The 20,863-nt window shown below is 40.1% G+C and overlaps 1 protein-coding gene across 3 annotated transcripts in view; it reads right to left on the reverse strand.

Annotated features, from left to right (window-relative positions):
• Positions 1 to 20,863, reverse strand: part of nyap1 (neuronal tyrosine phosphorylated phosphoinositide-3-kinase adaptor 1) — a 44,174-nt gene that overhangs the window by 7,413 nt on the left and 15,898 nt on the right. For all 3 annotated transcript variants that reach the window (XM_088087996.1, XM_042500011.2, XM_088087997.1), the window contains 2 exons: positions 10,216 to 10,463; positions 203 to 570 (listed from right to left, as the gene is read on the reverse strand). In XM_088087996.1, the coding sequence (XP_087944122.1) occupies positions 203 to 570; positions 10,216 to 10,463 (616 nt within the window). The remainder of the gene's footprint in view (positions 1 to 202; positions 571 to 10,215; positions 10,464 to 20,863) is intronic.

Genomic DNA, 20,863 nt, shown 5'->3' on the forward strand with positions numbered 1-20,863 from the left:
GCAGTACATTGCTTCTCTTCTGTGTCGGACTCCAGTCTGCTTCTCCAAACTGGGCCATCCCAGACCAGCTTCAACTGTAAGTGACACACTGACTATGGGTAAGTACCCTATAAAACCCCAATAAAAAACTCTTAACTATCCCTTTAAGAAAAAAAAAGACCATTAACTCTGTAGAATATGCACTTAAAAATACATTTCTTACCATTTTTCTTCTCTGAGTGTTTGGACTGTGAGTGAGAGGATGAGGAAGGGGGCGGCGTATCAATAGGTCCTCTGCCGTCAGTGGATGAGGAGCTCAGACGGGTGCTGGGGTGACGTTTGGGTTTGGCCGGGGGGCAGCGGCCGCCATGTTGGGATTGGGTGTCAGAGTAATCTCCGTTCTCAAGACTTGTATCCCCGGCACCTACAGCATGGCAGGACTGCGAGCGAGGCGCCATGGCGGAGGCACAAGAGTGAGGGGACAGGTCCTGGGAGGCCGGCATGGTCATGAAACCCATCCGGAAGTGTCGCCGGAAAGAAGCCAGGTCTCTGACTTTGCCAACGGTGGCTGAGGGGTCGTTTTGGTTGGAGCTGCAGTTTGGAAATGAGATGGGAAAATGTTGATGGAAAAAAACATTGAAGCATAAAGAAATCATAGTTAAAGGTAAAAACATTCATGTACTCGCATTTATGTTGACCTCCCTCTTTCCTCACTCTCTCTCTCGTGTTCAAACATCGCCTGTGCAGTAAAGAAATGCCTGCAGGGCTTTCACTGCGAGAGGGAAAGCCCTGGAGGCTCCTTCATCTTTCGCATTCGCATATCTTTCCATCTAAATTCCTCCACATCTGCTTCCTCCTCTAACACGTTCAATTAGGAAATCAATACCCTGTCAAAAACAAAGTACTTGTAGTGTACACTGCGCTGCTGGAATTCCCTTATTCTTTATATCTTTGTATCCTCAGCCCACATCTGTAGTCTGCTCTCATGATCGCCAAGAGCATTTTCATCTGTTTCCATGGGAACAGTTGTGATTTTCATGTTTTTGATAGTTTGTCTTTGAAATCATCAATGATACGAGCTCCTGCAACGATAAATAAAACTGACAAAGGGAAAAGCCAGACAAAATATTGTAGCATTTTACTAAACTGAACTACAGGTGGAATGTATTCCTGGACTGTATGGAATGTGTCTATGTCTGTCTTTTTTTTTCTATTTTTCTTATCCCTAACTTATTTCCCTCCACTGTACTGTGAGCATTGCCAACCCGGAAAAAATTCCTTGTTCCTTATTTGTTGAACTTGGCCAATAAACGTGATTCTGATTCTGATTCTGAATTGCATTCCTTCTTTTTGCTGAAATACTTTATTTATAACTTCAGTGTATTAAATACCTGTTATTCCATGATTACCGTGGGATCCAGATGCTTAAAATGTATATAAAATATATATAAAATATTATCATGTCTATAGGATAAAATGGCATAATCTTGTTTGCAGTTTACAAGAGGCAAAATAAGTTACTTATAAACACACAGAAATATTAGTTTCATAAATAGGGGAGACCGGGGTTGGTTGGCACACAGCTATTTTCTGGTCCTTTTAAGGTCATAGAAAAAAAATTCAAAATTTTTGCTTTCTTCACCTGCACTCATCTACTATGTTAAACATCCAAAAGTCACTAACTTTTTTTGGTGAGAGTCACATATCAGTATTATAGTATTGAAAGTTAAAAAGTGGTCTGTGGATTAAACCTATTATAAAATTGTATTTAATAGAGATATTGGAAAAGTGTTACTTCTGGTTATCTGCACATTGATTTTCAGGTTGGTAGGCACCATAGACTGTATACACAAGAGACGTAGCCACCATGACGTCACCCATTTTGAGAGATTAAAACTACTTTGAAAGTTTAAAAAACAACAATTGGATTGTTAGTTAATCATTATTATTTTGAATTGTCAAAAGCAAAAGTAATTAGACATTCTTACTGAAGAGTTGCTTAAAAATGTTGTTTGTTTTTAAAAATGGGCAGATATTCTAATAAATGGTTTCTACTTCTTGTTTGAATTTAATGTTCACATTGTTTCTGTTGGTGGCTTCATTTTTTTGTTAACTGCAGAGTTTTAACCAACCCCATGATGAGGCTGGTTGGCACAAATGCACAACTTTTGTTTCAAATCACCTAATTTTAGGAAACATTTGTGTACAAAAAAAGTTATTTATTCATACCTTAACCTTTCATTTGCTTCTGGTTAGAATATTTTAAATAAATTATGCCAGAGAAATACCGCAGACAGTGGGAAGTGTGCCAACCAACCCCAGTCTCCCCTACAGCCCAGGCCCTGAAATTAAGCAGAATAATTAATTTTTAAAATATGGACTGTGAACCAGAAAAAAAATCTCAAATGTGCTAAGTTGCTGACAGTTTGAAGTCGAGCACAGTTCAGGAGTCACTGTCAGTGGCTCAAGTTGCTGACATAAAACTGTGAGCTCTGGTGCCCCGCTGAGTTCATCAAAGGCTTACAAAATGGCTTCTGATAACCCTCTGCTTGCTCCTCTGCTTTAGAGATAGGTGCTGCAATGCTGTGGTGTCTCCGGGGGTGTTACGCTTCTTCACCTCACAGCAACACAAGATAAGTCCCTTTAAGCTAACTTTGATCGAACAGGGTAGAATTACTTTTCCCTGTACAACACATTTTTCATTAACAAGTCAACTGTGAAGTCACTGTACTTCCACAAAATGTCAGAGGAGAGAGAAAAAACATTCAGTGGTTGAAATACCATCACAGGGAGTCTAAAGATATTATAATTTACTGCAGCAATGCGGGGAAAAATCACAGCTTCATCAGGCTGATTCTTATTCCAGGTTTGTGTTGATCAGCCACAGGGAGCACATCTGGATATCCACATCTGTGTCTACACGTTTGAGGCTGCAAGAAATTGTGTTTGTGAGTGGGTAATTACACAGCTCAAATGCACCATTATTCTGTGATTTATTATTGTACATAATGGCGACACATGACTACGGGTCACGCAGCGCTCTCTTTTAGATCACTTGCGATTCCTGTGGGGCAGCGGAGCACGGAAGAGGACAATTGGAGCTTACAATTTGCAGTCAACATGGTAAGCAGCAGAAGCAGAACTGAGGCGGCTCATCACCGAGAACAGAGGCTCCTATTTTCTTCCTCGTCAAATCACCGTGTGAGGCAGTGTGTCTCTTTGTGTGTGTGTGACTGAATATGTGTTTTTATGTGTGTGTTTTGTAGCAACAAAGTGTGTTTGCATCTGCACAAGTATGTTTATGCCCTTGAATGCCTGTGGAGATGTACTTGTGACTCCTCACAATCGACATAGATACTACAGGGCCAAAATTAGCCCAGAGCACAGGCTGAGCAGCTCCTCCTGTTTTTTCTTACTTCTTCTTAGAGCAGAAGGAGCTGTCTTAAACCAAGACCAAAGACTAGGCATTTCAAAAACTAACCAGACTCTCACTTCTATTTACTTCTCCTTTTTTCTGCTATACATTATGCGCCTAACCCATAATACTTAGCATTTAAAGCAGTTGCTTGGCATTTTGGGAAATACATTTACCGGCTTTCCTGCCAACAGTTAGATGACAGATGAGAGACTGATACCACTCTCATGTTTGTCAGCTTTTTATGACTTTGGAGCAAGCAGACAATTACTGAGCTTAACATAAAGACTGGAAATAGGGAAACCGGTCTAACATCACCTCTAATGCCCTCTTTACACCTAGTATTAACATGCATCCTGGGCGATCGGATCACAGATGGACCGCTCCAAGTCCAGGGGTGAATGCACCCAATGTGTCCTGCCTTCTATTGCTCAGACCACATTTGGAGGTGGTCTAGATCACATAAGGCCAAATTCTTTGAACAGTGTGTGTGCAATTGCATTTAAGGCCACATAAAAGTGCCACTTACTCAGCTGCGGTCCTTTGCTTTTCCGACTTCCCACCAAATAAGCAAACTTGTGGATGCTGCTATTAACCAGGTTAGAACGTAGTGCTAAATGACTGTCTCCTGAGCTGCACTACTCCCAGCAAACAGTCTGATCAGCAGCCAGTTAGCATGTGCTTACACAGCAGCACCTGAAACAGTTCCAGTAAATTCACAGCAATGCCGAAACAACTCAACTTTGTTGTTAAACCTGTTAATAACCATTAGGTAACAGTTAGCCCTGTCACTGTGTGTACGGGCGGACTCTCACCAACTGTCCTCTGCACAGAGCTCACTCCTGCAGCAAGTATGGCACGACAATCCTCCCACCAGTTAAAATCAACATACTTGGTATTATATCATATTTGGTCTTTGCAAATGGAATTGGTGCACATATTTATTTGCATATAATGCGGGAAAGTGAGATCCAATCACAAGTGGTCACTCGAGACACGCGGAGATGAATTCTACTGTAACAGCAAGTGTGAACACAGACATAGGCTCTGTCTACATGCATACACTGATTCTTATAAATTTATATTTTCCTCTACTTGTTGGTCTCTCGTCTACATGCAAAGAGATTTTTAGGTCAGTAAAACTGAGATGTTTCAAAACTGTGCGCCTACGATTTAAATTCCGTCAGAAACGACGGATTTGATTAGACCCTGTTAAACTAGTAGCTGGTGGGCCACTTTCTAGGGTGCTATTGCTGTCTCTAAGGAATCGATGGAAAACTTTTGCATGTCCAGAGCATTAGTTGTATGTTTCATCATAACCATACCAACCAGTTATGATTAATCAATCACAATATTTCAAAGTTTCTTCCCATTTTTCTTCGTCCAAAGTCCTCACCACAGTTTATCGATCTGCATAAGTGTGAGGTATCTCCAAATCATTTCTAACTGATGTTAAAGTTCACTCAAGAACAAAAACCCTAATAGCAATCAACCTGCAAGAGGTCAGCTGTTGCTCTCCTGTCACCTCTTGAACAACAACCTTTGGTAGATTTATCTTTGGACAGACTCTTGAATACTACCTCCTCCTCAGAGTGTGAGATATTCCCAAAAGCTTTTAAGAGTGTGGCGATAAAGCTTCTACTGAAAAAAATCCATTTGAGATAATTCTGCCCCTAGCAGCTACCGTCCTATTTCTAATTTACCTTTTTTGGGGCAAAGTTTAAGAGTGGGTTATGTTTAAGCAGATGACTGAGATTAAAAAAATATATATATCTTTGACAACATCCTATCTGGTTTGAGGGCAAATCAGAGCAGCTAAGTCGGATCTTGTTCAAGTTTGTGACGGGTTAAGGTTGAGCAGCTGACATTGAGTGTGTAGCTGTCCCCATTCTGTTGGACCTTACTGACACATTTGACACGATACACGACACTTTAATTGATTGCCTTAAGTTATGGGTTGTCTCTAGCATGGATTTAAACTGATCTGATTCTTTGTCTGTCACCGGAAGAAAATTACATAAAAAGTGAAACTGCCTGGTGTTTGACTCAAAGCAATAAAGCAAAAGCTATGTCTATTGATTCTTCTAAGAGTATTACTGTAGTACTGTTTGCCAGACTGTGACACACACAGACGCCCGTGTAGGTGCACCTAAGCCTACCGATGACTAAAATAAGTTTTCCATTTACCTTTATTGTCACTGCATGCCCACAATGAATAAACACACAGATAAAAACTTACAGAAGCTACCGCAACAAGAAAATATTTTCTATGTCTGTCTGAAACTCAAGAGTCATGTTAGACATCGATTTTAACTTTCAAGTTCTTTATTTATGTGACTTTTTCTCTGTTTATGAGGCTGCACTGACATAATGAGGAATACATTTTCATCCAGCTGCCATGACAGCTGCAATAAATTGTATTCATAACAAAACTGAATGAGCTCAAATCATTCAGAACATGTTTTTAATGGCCTGAAAGTGCTTTGAAACATGTGCTTAAGATGTTACGGTTTGGAAAACAGATGCCTCTCCTTCATATGTCTGATGTATCCATAAAAGGAACATAACAGAGATGTGAATCTTGGACGGATTTCTTGTTTGTCTCAATCTATAGTTGGCAATACAATAGTGATTCAGGATTTAGAGTATTAGGTCAATGAGTTGATTCAACTGGAAATATGTATGGAAAAATATATATTTTGAATGTAAATATGTCCTTGTTTTCACTCTATTTTATGTCTACATCTAAACTATCTCCTGTTCTAGGCTATTTAACAATGTCCCACATTCATAAGCACATCATGTGAACCCAGCATGAATACCAGTCACATTCAGACAGGGGTACCCAGCAGACATCAATAAACTCATGTATCCATAGAGGAAAAATATTATAGCCTAAATCATGACTTTGGACTCCACTTTGTACAGATGACTCGAGTGTTCCCACATAACATTTAAGAAGAATTATTACACTTATTTGTGTATTTCACCAGGAAGTTACCTTTAAGTACCCGTATAACCAGTAAAACAGAGATTCCACTGATTACTTAAAAAATTACTAATTTTTTCTATAATTCTTAATTAAATGATACATTTCCTTTTAGTTCACAAACATCTAATAATATTTAAATTTTACTTTTATTCATCCCTCTTTCAACAGGATTATTTGTTAAATTGTGTCATCAAATATCAATTAGTAAATTGCTTTAAAGTGATTTGCAGAGCTTTTTTTTTTTTAGTGCTCCATATATCTGCACACAGACTGGCGATGTCAGGCTCCACCCAAGTCAGCCCATTCACCCCGGTCTCATAATTCTGTGCAAGAATTAATAAAACCTCAGCTGGCAGCGAGGTTTTCTTCCACCAGTCCCCACTACTGGGAATAGTCTGTCTGCCTGTATTAGTGCCATAAGAAACTCTATTTTTAAAACTCATATTGAAACTCACCTATTTACCATTTAGTATCTCTGCAGCCGTCTCTGCTTTATAAATGTGATTTCTCTCCTGAGGGCTTCAAGATCTCAAACTGTCTACCAGTGCCCTTCATACTGCTTCCTCTGTCCCTCCTCCACCCCCTCTGCATCCCTCACTCCCGCCAGCTCTGCAGTCGTTGCCGGTCTGGCCACCAGTCCATTTGGTTTCTATCCTTTTCCTCCCTATGTGGTTTCATCCCCTGACCCTGCCCTGTTCGGAATCATCACTGGTCATGTCCTGCTTCTCACCTCTGCTGCTCTGGCAAAGCTCGACTCTGCTTTCATCGCTCATCATGTCCCGCTGTCCCACTTGCTGCCCTACACCTCCACTGGCTTGATGCTACCATGACGTTGATCTCTGCTGCCAACACGAGGGCCTCCAATTACTGTTGTGAGTCAGAAGCACTGGACGACGCTTCTAAACAAACTGAGCTGTTGTCTTTCATATTCTCGCTCTCCTCTGCATATTTGGTGAATTATAGGTGACTCATATTTGAACAGTACATCTCTGCTCTGTCCCTGAAACACACGCAATCACTCACTCATAGGCAAGCACGCGCTTTTCAAAACAAAACTGTCACGACCAAGCTGTGGTTAAAAGTGTGATGTTGTTGACACCTTTTTTTTTTCTTTTTTTTCCCATTTTTGTAGAGTGCTTGAATTACTTCTATTATAATTGAATTTGTTTGTTTTGATGCTTTGGTGTCTTATAGCAAGTCTGTGGAAAATGCAGTTTAAATAAATTAGATTTCATTTGATCCTAAAATTACTTTTATCATTATTATTAATATTCTGCCTATTATTTTTGTCAGGCCATTATTATTATTAATAACGATAACATTATTGACAACACCAGCACTTAGTCTGTGTTGTGATTTATTATGATTGCCTTTCACTTCTGCTGGAGGGCGTCCAAAGAGAAAAGCTGTATCTGATGCATCAGCAACTAACTGTGTTGTAATGGTGGAGAAATTAGAGCCCTGAACACACAGACACACAGACACACACACACACACACACAGACACACACGCACACACACACACACACACACACACACACACACACACACACATAACCTCATTTAATGAAATCTCTTCAATCCTACTGAAACAGGGCTGGCCAGCCGTGGGGAAACAAACATAATATATATAATAATATAATAATATTACATAATATAATATGTCTTGTCTAACATACCAATATGACAATCTCCATTACAGGTGAAAGTTCACAATTCCTACTTAATATAAGTATATAAGGAAATTTAAAGACGTATTATTAGCAAATTGTACTTAAGTATAAAAAGTAAACGCATTGAATTCTTAAAAAAATATACCCAAAGACTGCTATATTATATTATACAGTATGACCTTATTATATACAGATACATTAATGTGTAACTAGAATTTTACTGTTATGGAGTAGTTTGGTGATTCCCAACCTTTGAGTTGAGCCACCTCCAAAGGGTCACAAGATAAATGTGAGAGGTCTTGACATGCTTAACAAGGTAAAAACAAGGTTCTGCTACATAAATCTATTACTTATGATTTTTTAAAAACTTTTCTCTAATCTTTGTTTTTGTGAAATATTGGATGATTGGGCTTCAAACTCTTAGTTTAGAGGGAATTAATTTTATAATGGAACTGCTAAAAACTCAGACATCTGAATAAACTGGGAGCCAAAAGAGTGCCCTAGGGATGTTGTTTTTCTGTAGGCCAAAACCACGAAGTTAGTGTTGCCCTGGTGCCCTCGTCAAAAAGCCTATTTTTCCATTGGATTTTGGATCTTTGCAGAAAATAAACTCTGTGGTAAACCAACGTTCATGATATTTACACGTTTTGTTCAGCAAGATAATCTTCACAAATTGACACCATTTTCAGGATTTTTGTAGCCTACGCTATAAACAAACTAAACTACTGTATGGTACATTACATTACGAGGCTGAAAAGCCGTGTTCGATGTGGCTGAATGTGATGATGTTCTGTAGACTCCTTTAGCCACTTGTTAGCAACTGTTGTTCTTAAGACTCATAAAAGCTTCAAAGATAATGAGTGGGGTATTTACTGATTAGTCTTATGTCATAGAACAAAACATAGACATAAAATTCTCTTAATCCTGTATTTAACCACAGAAATTATTTCAGACATCTAACGAACAACCCATTCAATAAAAACATTGTCTTTAAAACGAGGGACGTGCTAAAATTATTATTTCCAGGATTTGGGGCTCATTACTGGGGCTCTGTATGGTTTAGTCCTTACAACACGTTCTTGTTGGAAGGATGGAAATTACAGGTCATTTTTTAGAGAGAGCAGCTGTCAGTCATGTCAGTCACAGCTTGTGGACTGCAGTCAGGCTGTCAGACTGGGCAGCGCTGATCAAGATTCTGTTACTGCATTGCCGAGTTTTTGTCTCAAAAGTTTTCTGAAAAATATTTAATTGTAATGTGTAGCTGTAAAATGAGAATGTTTGGGACCTGTCCGCCATGTTGAACTAAAACAAAGCAGTGGCCAACAACCAGACCAACCTTCTCATTTTACAGCTAAACAGTAAACTAAAATATGTTTCTGAAAACATCTGAGGTGAGAAACATTCAATGCAGTTACAGAATCTTTATTCATATTTAATCAATGCTGCCTAGTCTGACAGTTTGACCAGAGCTCATGACGAGTTTTTAAATGATTGACAGCTGCTTTAGAAACTCCTTGGTTCTGATTGGTTGTTGCTGCTGCACCTCTGATTCTAGTGGAAGTACCATTAGAGGCAATAGGAAGCAGGGGTGGTACCATTTGTTTTTTAATAGATCATCTGTCTCATGTCCTTTTTTTCAGAATATAGTGAGAGTTTCAGCAAATGTGGCACAGTTATTTTCATAAAAGTTACCAACTGTAGCTTTAAAACTGAATTAGGAAAACTGTAAGAGTGCATAACATTCATATGATAGATTGTTGAGTGAAAACAAATGGTCTCTCCGCAGCTTAAAGGTTAGAGCCTCTGATAAAAGTATGTAAAGAAAAACTTATCAAATATGTATTGAGACAAATTAGGCAACAGCTCTATTTAATTTTCCTTTTCATCTGTCTTGGCCCCTTTTGCCCCGTTGACATTTTAGCTGACATCATAGTAGTTTATCTCATTTACAGAACATATTAAGTTCATTATGAAGTTCTGCTATGCAAATTTGTCCAAGACTTTTCCAGCAAACCCCTGTGACTTCATGAACTGTGCTTGGAATTAAGATTTTGAAATTAAACTCATTCACGCCGGCTAAGAGGTTTATATCCCCGCTGAACTGAACCCTAATGTAATCCCATATATGCAAAGCTCCTGTGAGCTCATCCTCTCACCTCTTTTTACTTCCCTCTTGGTCCCTCTGCCTCCAGTCCAAACGGCTCTTACGATACAGCAGGTTCATGTCGCTGCAGGGTCGCTCCTCCTCGCAGCCTATCACAGCGCAGTGTAGCCGCTTGCTTCGCCTCTCTATGTCACGCAGGAAATGCTCGACTGCCACATCCTGGGCAGAGCCAGAGCTCATGGTATAGAAGAAGACTCGGGAGAGGGGGACGTATGTGACAGGCGGCCTCCTCCAACTCACCTAAACAAGAAGAAACAAGGGCAATGTTTGAGCTCATTAATCATTTAAAAAAAACATGTTTAACAGCTTCCCAGCCTACTTGCCGCAGACAAGATTGACAGTGATTGCTTTGCGATGGGGCGATGCACAATGAAACCCAAATAATCAAACCCAAATTACTGGCAAAACTTTAGGGGAGTCACAGCTTATCATGCTCACCGTGTCAGAGCAAACAATCCTGCCCATTACTCCAACTGGCAGCCTTCAAAGCAGAGACACAGTGATGCATGATGATGGAGGTTGCAGTTTTGTTTACCCCCAACCTCTAGTGTATCACATGAAAACTATTTATACTTTCATTATCCAGTTATGAATATTTGAGTAAGCATGGTAACTCAGCTGCAGAGCGTCTCTGGCTGCAGGCCCTGGGATGGCCTAGCTAAGCCTGTCTGCTAGCCAGACAGTAATGCGGTTTGTCATATGTAGCGCATGCATAGCTTCCTACTCACGCTCACCCCATGAGAAGTCAGGCTTGTTGTGGGGCAGATATCTGAGGGCCCAACGGTGTTTTTCACGTTGGAGAATGTGAGTGTGCAACGCAATTGGCTAAGAAAAGCACAGCTGTCAGCTGATGCATGCTCCCAGTGTTTTTCCATCATAAATAGCAACAGAGATTCAGTGTTTTTTAGCAGTGGTCAGTGTAGCATTATCATTGGTGCGTCTTGCATCGGTTTGTTCTGAGATGAACGGCACTGTTGCTGCACAAAACTGAATGGTCACCTCATAAAATATGCATTAAGCTTTACAAAAAGCTATGGAATTATTTTTCTTTGTATTTTTTTTTTTGCTAACAAAAATCAATGTTTTTTTGGTTGTTTTTTTTTTAAATATATGCTTTTACCAAAGGGTTGAGATGTCCTTTCATGGTATTGATAAAATAGAAAGAAAAAAATCTAATGACAAACCTTGTACTGTCATTATGACTGTAATTTGTTATATCAATTTGTTAGGATGGCATTAGTAATGTTACCATTACAAGTTATATTTCCAAAACATCTCAAAAATGGTGAAAAATCACAGATGTTTTTCATCGAATATATAATGTAATAACAATACATATATGGTATTACAAAAGTGAATTCTCATCCTATATATTTCAGAAAAATAGCAAATTTATCATCTTAGCATACCTTTGCCATAAATGGACAATTCAACCATGCAACTAAGCATTGCTTGAGAAAATAAAAAAATCATACTTACAAATTTATTTCATCATATATATATTGGATGACACTAAATGTATCACTTAATAACAACGAATGATCTGAAGTTAATTTAATTATATTGGCTTTGTTTCTCTACCTTTACCATTAAGGGTCAAATTAACCATTTGGTAGAGAATGTTAGGTTAGTAATCTTTATCACTCACATTGTCAAGTCTTGTGTCTCACAATTAAGTGTGATATTATAAACAAAGGACACCCTTTTCTTTCCTAAAATCGCAGTTGTGCATTCACAACATGCTACAATGAAACTGCAAGTGTATCAAGTTTAATGAGCTCCTAATTTCGCTTTTACACTCTTGGACTGAAGATGCAAGCAGCATGAAAAGGGCAGAAAAAATACATGACATTTACACTCTCCAGCAGTGTTACAGCTCCTCTAATTCTGCGCATATCCAGGACCACTTAAAGCACAATTACCACCAACTGCACAACATCCTTACTGTTTGAACAACATCTCAAGCATCTCTCACTATAAAGGCAAAAAAAGCCAACAGTGGGAGCATCAGGCACTGTCACCTAGTCCAAGCAGCATGTTGAGCTGTATAGCTGTGTGTGATTCTTTTGTCACGGCCCAGTGTGTCATCCAGTGTGTCAGCGTGGCTACTGCTATTCTTGTACCCCACAGCCCTCGCCACAACCTCGACCGCTGCTGCTGCCATGCTTGCTGACTCAATGTTAATTAGGTTAGGGAGCTGCGACTGTAGGTTGGGCTTTTGTTAGCTGGAGCTTTGATTTGGGTTTTCGAGGATCTGGCAGCTGAGCGGGCAGCCCTGCAATTGCCGCATTACATGCTGTGGGTTGGTGTGCAATTAGCCGAGCTTAAAGAACCAGGAGAGCTTCATTTTACATACGCGCATCTTCGTCTGATCAAATTTGTGCTGCAATTATTGTTTTTACAGACCTGACACAAAACATGCGGTGCACTCATATAGGCTGGCAATCCCTGGAGTCACTTTAAATCCTGAATAAACTCAGAGCGTTTAGCAAGTTGTTTCAGGAGCATCTGTAGGGTCAGGAGTCGCTTGAATTCGTCTCATTAGAACTATGAGGCAGATGGAGCTATGATTCATTTAGCTGGATCTGCATGCAACACTGCAGACTACTCATTCATGCACATAAGCAAACAGATCACACACACAGATCTGCCATACATGCTAAACACACACGTGCGCACAGGGTGTGACGCGGTAATTGCAAATGCTAAGCAGCTGATTTGAATGTGAGTCAGTGATCACTGAATTTAGATCTTAAAAAAACAAACAAACTGAAAACTTGTTAAAAAGAGCCATGTTCTCGTCAAAGCAAGATTCTGCTTTGCAGTTTTACCGTATCTTCTGTCTCAAATCTTTTTGTCATTCCCTGCCACTGAATTTAACACTTCTGGAACGCTTTGTGCTGCAGCCCTCTGCCCTCCAGCCTCCTCCTCAGCAAGTGGCCCTGTAGTGTTGCTGCACCTCACTGTGAGAGAGGCAGTAAGGCTGCAGAGTGGAGGGACACATCACAGCACTGGCCTGGCCTTGACATACAGGTAATATTTCCAAGAGTACATATTTAAAACACACATTTGGAGTGTATTTTCCTTTTGTGTTTCCACAAAAAAAGTGATTTGAAACAAGATGCTGCTACTAGCCTGTCTCCTTTCTTAATTACAGAAAAATCATTCATAAAATATATTTGCCTTTGCAAAAGCTGCTTGAAAAGAAGCAATTAGGCTGACAGGGCAGGTAGCACAGAACATCTTGTTTGTCATCTTCTTTCGTCTGCACACCAAGTCCTGGGATGTGTCTGTTTGCATCCTTTGGAGGTTAAATAAAATTTGCACAAATAAACTTTGTTACTTAGTATGTGACAGTTAGGGAAGAAATCAGTAAGATTTTGTATTTCTATGTCTCATTTTATCAGTGGGGTCTGTATTTTATAAACACAAGATGCTTGAGTTTATTCAGCGTCTTCCAGACACCATAGCCATATCTGTCCCCACTGTAAAGCATCATAACCTAACCCCACAGCCACACTGTCCACCGCTGTCTCCACACTCCAGCCAGGCACATTGCTACAGCTCAGTCTGAGAAAAAAACAGGGAGCGAAGACGAGAGGCAGAGAGGAAGCAGGAGCGAAACGTTCAGGAGAAGAATGAGCAGCTAGAGCGAAGGCAGCGGGAGAGAGACAGAAGGGAGGGGGCTCAGTGAAAAATGGGGGAAGCCAATATGTAGAGAGTCACTGAGGGATCAAGCAGGCCGAAGATAAATATGATTAGGCGGGAAAAATTGGAGACAGGCTGATGGAAGGAAATATTGAGGAAGGGAACATGGGATTGGAGGGAATAAGCAAATGGAGGCGAGGAAAGAAAGGATAGAAAAACAGTGAAAGGCAGCCAGACTACAAGAATGGGGGAGGGAGGTGAAATCAAGCCTCTCACACTAGTCGCTGTGTGTGGTCTCCTAGCAACACTGTCAGCCATGCATCTCCTCCTTAGCCGCTGAATATGCAACAAAAGGAGGACGTCAGCCTCGTCATATGTGATGATTCCGGGGCTAAACTTCATTTATACCTAGTCCCCCCCTAGTAACAACATATCTCATGTATCTTAAATGGAGATAGAATCTGTTACCAATGGCAACCATACAGTCTTGCTGCTAACGTTGATGACGTTCTGAGCAACACAATGAAACACTCTCCAGGTGTTACAAAGGCGGCTGCTTCGACATGAATACTCTTTCCAAAATATCAGAGTAACACACTCAAAGGATGGACATGACATGTTTTTACTGAATGCTTTAAATTCTTTCAAGGTTCATTTGAAATATTTTCTTTGTCAGTTGAATCCATCCGCTCACATAAGCTGCAAGTCTGGATATTAAAAATCAAGTATAGGTTTTCACAGCATAGTAACAATTCATGACCTGTCACAATGGTAAAGAGGGCCTTGAAGCAACATACATATTAATGAGAGCTTGGAGAATAAAACATTAAAACCCCTTTTCCACCAAAATTAGCATGTGTATGCAGGCAAAACACTAAATATGTCCTTTATGGTCTTTTACCATTGCCAGTAGACCAGAGCTGTGTACACGGCTCTGCAGCAGATGAGTATGCCTTCCTGTGTGTGGTTTGTTTTTTGTTTGTTTTGTTTTTGGTGTTGCACATTTAACATCACGGTCAGGCTGGCAAAAAGGTTATAAAACAGGAGAAAGCGGCTTTACTTTGGTTACTTCATATTATACATCTTTTATTTATTCAGTCTCTCTCTCAAATTTGATGTGGATATTTAAGCTCTGCTCGGGCAGAGACAGACCGTATTTTGTAGTGGTGCGTCATCGCATCTTAGCTGTAAGGGGGCTAACATTAGCGTGTTCACCAGGGTGTTGTGTTTTCATCAATGCTGATAAGGGCTGAAGCTGATAAATACCTGTGGCTACCTCAAAGTCATTTGACCCAGGTGTGAATGCCGATCACTATCCCACTACATTAAAAAGCCAGATGTTAGCGGGTGTTAGCTGGTTTTCTGTGCAATGGGAAAGGGGCTAAGGACAAGAATGCTAAAAAAGGCGCCCCACGCACTCACACCTGGTTCCTCTCAGGAAACTGGTCGTGTTCACTGATCTCCGAACAAATGCCTCTTGTCAAACACCAACTTCCACGTGTGCTGGATGGTCTGAACTAAACAATGAGATAGATAATGAGTACATGATTCAGTTGGTAAAACATTCCCAGCCACTTGTTTCTAATCTTTGTTTTCCTTTATCAAACATACCTCCGGAGCAGAGGCGTGTGTGACGTGAGAAAATGAGTCATTTCATCACCGTTTAACAGTTGGTAAAGCAAAACCAGCTTTCAGAAGATAAATACTGAGTAGCACCAGGAATTAAGGTCCACAGAGGATTCACTGTCTTTCTTTTTGTGAACATCTGGTTGGTGCTTTTTTTCAAGTATAAATGCAAAACTAATTTGTTTCAAACTTTTCATCTTGGGTGGTGGCTGTGATTATGGGTCATGGTAGCAAGGTTGTGCTCATGATATCTGTCCACTGATGTTATTAATAACAAAGGCATAATAATGAAGTTTTTAGGATGCATAGAAATAGATGGAGACCTAAAAATAGTGTTACGAACAATTTATGTGACTGAATTATATCTTTAAAGCAATGGTTCGATATTCTGAAAAAGGGACTTTCTTGTCAAGCAGAAATCTCCAGGCCTATAAAAATTAAGCCAATGTGAAGGGCCAAAAACTTGAATGGCCATTTGAGGCTGGCAGCAGAAATACACTTTTTTACATCCTGATACAAAAAAAACAAACAAACAATTGGGTCTATAGCAATTTCCCCAGTTCATGACAGGAGGGTGAGTTTTTATGTAACTCACCCATTTCAATTCTTGTAAGGTATAAAGCCTGGGTAGATGGTTTAATTTTGACGTCACTGGGCATAAATCCCATAAAGTTTAAGCATACTGTAATTCAAGTGGTCTGAGAGAACACCAGACACATTTGGCTCTGATTTCATGCTTTAGCACATCTAGCCCTTGATGGAAGACTCTGGCCAATCACGGGCCATTTTCAGAAAGAGCAGCTGTCAATCATGTCAATCACTGCTTGCTAACTGTGGTCAAACTGTCAAACTAGGCAGCACAGATCAAATATGAGTCAAGACTCATGACTGCATTGTTTATTTCTCACCTCAAATGTTTTCAGAAACACATTTTAGTGTATTGTTTAGCTGTAAAATGAGAAAGTTTGTAACCCAGCTGAACCAAGCTGAAAACGCAGCACTGCCCCCCGGACAGAGCAAACTCCCTAAGCCTGTTAGCTTAGCTTAGCACAAAGACTGGATGCAGGGGAAACAGTTAGCCTGGCTCTCTCCAAAGGCAGCGAAATCTGTTGCTTGATATCAGATAGAATTGCCAATTCGTTACAACTCGGTGAAGTGGGTGGATTTACAGGTCTGGACCCAGGCAACCAAATCTGCCCACCAGCACCTCTTCTGAATCTCACTAATTAACACTTTATATCTCTTTTGTGCAGTCTGTACAAATCAAGGCTGCAGCGGTACAGGGCTCGTTATGTGCCGGACTATTTCTTGGCCAGTTCCAGTAACTTAGTCTTTGCTGGTTGCCTGGCAACCTCAACAAGACTTAATGTACAGATTAATCAAACAAGAAATAACAGGTCAATTAGTGTTAATTAGTGAGCTTTTGAAGTGCTGGATTTTTTTACCACCACAAAAAGCCAGCCTTTTTTCAGTCTTTGTGCTAAGCTAAGCTAACAGGCTGCTGGCTATAGCTTCATATTCAGTGTACAGACACGAGTTACATCAATCTCCTCATCTAGCTCTCGGCAAGAAAGAGAATCAGCGCATTTCACATAATGCTTAACTATTCCTCTCTGACAAAGTGACAAAGACTAGTTAATATTCCAAAAGTTAACTTTGTGCTGACAAAGTACAAACATGCTTGCAAAAATATTAATGGCCAGATGTCTCACACTCTCTGTTCACAGAAGCTCAACTTGCACTGAGAGATACTGTCCTGAACATTTAGTCAGTCGGATCATTTATGCTGTATCACACCACTGACCGTTAACATTTAGCAGAAGTGTTCTGATGTGGACAGGATATCCTTCAACACTGACACACTCAAACCTTTCATAACATCATCTACCTACTGTCAGTGACAGTGAGGTGTCATGATCCACATATCTGCCTGCAGCTTTTTAAGGACACATGAGTTGCTCCTGTCAAAATTTTAATAAATAAATTAAGTGTGATCACCCTGCTAAAGAGTAACTACGGTATTTTTCAACCTGGACTCCTATCTTCCCATGTTTTTGTGCCTAACTAATGGAGATAACAATTTTTTCAGTTGGTCCAGTATTGAGACAGAGCGCTGCAGATGGCAGCTGCCAAACAGACTGCAATGTAACCACTTGGAGCAGGTGTGCCCCCTCAATTTATGCCAATTTAAGGTGCTTTTTGTCACTAACATGCTCAGATTGTCATTATGAGTGTCTTACAACATTATAGACAGGATTGTAAAGAGAAAGTAAACGTACTTGCTTCCTGCAACAAGTCACCTCTCGTGAGATTTCAGAATTCTCCTTTAATGAGACTTAAAGGTGCAGAAAACTATTAATTTCTCTTTTTGTATGTTTGTCAGACAATTCTAATAACGATAGGACCTGTATGTGGCAAAAACAAACACATTTAGTGGATATAAATTGACAGGCACACCTGCTCGAATGGTGACATTGCAGCGTGTTTCCCCGCTGACGACTACAGCGATCTCTCTAAATATTGAACTAATTTCAGACATTGTTGTTTCTACCAGTCACTTAGACACAAAAACATGGTAAAATGGGGTCCAGGTTGAAAAAATATCACTTGAGTTTCCCTTCAAGTGTTTGAATCTCCACTTTTCTTACAATACACTACAATCTTCAAATACTGTGTTTGATGTTTAAGTCTATTTGGGGATCAAAAGGAGTGTCTGTCTATCTGGAGTGCTAAGTTAGAGTGTATGAAAAATGATCATTGACCTCAGCTCAACTTAATAAAACATACCTTTCACACATGCAATTGCTCCCAAAGAGAAGCTAAACTGTTAAAAAAAGTGGTTCAGACAGGCACACAAGATGCTGCAATCGTCTGACAGCCGTATTGCAAAGGCAGACTTACAGACATGTCAGCCTTTAAACCAAAATCCTTGAAAAGCTTGTGCTCTGCCAGGTCAACCTACAGGCCAGAAACCCTTTCAAGCAGCATCCATTGCTTTGTGGGTTTTTGCACACAAGTTAGGACAAAAACAAAAATCACAAAATCAATCTAACCCACCTTGACAACAAATCAGTCACCTGAGGTAAGAGTTTGCTCCAAAATCCAAACAACCAGACAGGCGCTACACATAGTTTGACCCCTCTTCTGTTTGTATTTGTTACAACGGGAGTCCTCCTTTCCCTCTTGTGTCTTGTTTTCCTCACTATCTGCTGTGGTGCGCTCCTCCAATCTCCTAAAAATTGTTCACATGCTGGATATTCTGATCTGCTCAGCAGGCTCAAAGGCTTTGTATGAATTTAAAATATGGGGAAGAAAAACCTGGGAGCACATAGAGCCTAATTAATATGTATTTTGAAGTGTGTCTGTGGTATGAAAGAAAATGAGATTATTCAAATAATTCCCTCATTGTGCATCACTAAACCAGAAGTCACCATTTTCACCCCTGGGTTATGTGGCGCTCTTTGCTGCTATAGAACATCGCCTCAACTTCTCTTCTCCTCTTCCTGTTGTGTGCTGAATGCTCTACAATATTGCATTGTGTAGTGAAATGCCTGTGGCTGATGAGAATGGACAGGAGGAGGAGGAGGAGGAGGAGGAGGAGGAGGAGGAGGAGGAGGAAGATACAGAGGCTGATGTACCACTCCAAGCCAAGGATGGAAGGCACATGAGAGGCGTAGAGGAATTTTGCTGATTTTTTTCTCTTGACCTCTTTTCTGATGTTTTGGATTTGAAATAAAAAAAAACAAAAAGCATTTTATAAGTGTGGTCACATGGTGTAAATCGTTACGTCATTCTTTTTGGGGTCAAAACCCAAATACACTCAATGAAATATACATGCACAAGACACTTCGCACTCCTTAGTGTTGTACAACCTGAATGACCACTAAATTTTTCATTGACTGCAACCAAAAATACCCAACAAAAAAGCTTTCCCTGTTCCCTCTTGCCCTGTGCTACCAGGACACAGCCCTGAGCCACAACAAAGTTGTGGAGATTGTCTCAACTATGCGCCTTTCCTGCCAACAAATGAATGTTATTGTCAGTGTGTGTGGGTAAGTAAACATCTGTAGTGTACTATCATGAATAGCTCAAAATATGAAGAGTTGAAATTTAAGTAAATAAAGAAAATCTCAAATAATGCAACACTCATTATTAAAGATATATTTCAGTGATATAAAGAGGGTCCTCACATAAAACTAGGACATTTATGCAGGAGAAAGACACAAATAGTTTTGAAACTGGTGCTGCGTGACCAGAGAAAACAGAGAAAAAGGACAGCGGCATTCACATTTTTCAAAAGGTAAAAAACACCTAACTACGTAAATGCACTGCACCATACAATATCAATAAAAGGTTTCCAGTAGGTGATGTAATGTGACGTCATCTGTTTGACACAATGGAAGCCAGCTGGTAACAAACAATCTCATATTACAGGTAAATTGCGAGCCAAAACATGTTTCTGAAAATAAAGTTCATCTACACATACTATCCACATTGTCTTAATACAAAGCTGGTTGAAAATCAGTGAAGTACCCCTTTAACTCTCAGGTCAAAAACAGACGGCCAGTATATGACCTAACGATTTCCCACCTCAGCTTGCCCTTGACTTCATCATCTTCTGCTAGAATCTGCAGTAACCAAGGTGACCCCATGCACTTAGCATACATGAACACCTACAGATCCACTAGCCCTCATGCAACACTGGACATGTTTTCATTCAGTCTGTGTTGTTTATTTTCTCCGCTGCACACATATAGGTTTTAAATGTGGAAATGTCATATCATATCACAGAAAAAAAAAAAAAGTATCGTGGAGAGAGAAGAACAATGAAATCAGAAGAAAGCTTTGGGATGCTCCAAATGCGTGCAACATGAGCACCGTCACTAGACGTGGCGTGACGAAAGAGTGCAAAATCACTGTGTTCGCATTTTTCTGCAGGGTTCCCTCTAGATAATCTTTTTTTGTGAGACATTATTCAGCACTGTACATGAATAAGCTCGTATGTCCATCACATTAGGGAAAGAAAAAAGAAAGAGAGAAAGCACAGGAGAGATCACATCATAAACAAAGTCTCTATTTTGTTTGCTCTTTGTATTTGGCTGCTAAAAACCCAGACTTGTGAGGTATGGTGCTGCAGGGAAAAGAGTGAGAACTGAAAAAACCCCTCTGTGCTCGTGTCCGTGCACGGAGGGGAAGAGCTCCACTCTGCAGCTGCACACGCTTCACTGAGCCAGCATCCCTCTCTAACCAAGATCAGACTTATTTTAGATGTGGATTACCCAGCAATATTGCCTGCCTCCCTGTTAGTTTGCTCAGTTTGAAGTCTCTTTTTTTCCCTTTGATATTTATTAGAAAATTCAGATCAT

The sequence above is a fragment of the Plectropomus leopardus genome, chromosome 15 (assembly GCF_026936395.1).
Source record: "Plectropomus leopardus strain MGB_pleo_1.0 chromosome 15, ASM2693639v1, whole genome shotgun sequence".
Lineage (NCBI taxonomy): Eukaryota > Metazoa > Chordata > Actinopteri > Perciformes > Serranidae > Plectropomus > Plectropomus leopardus.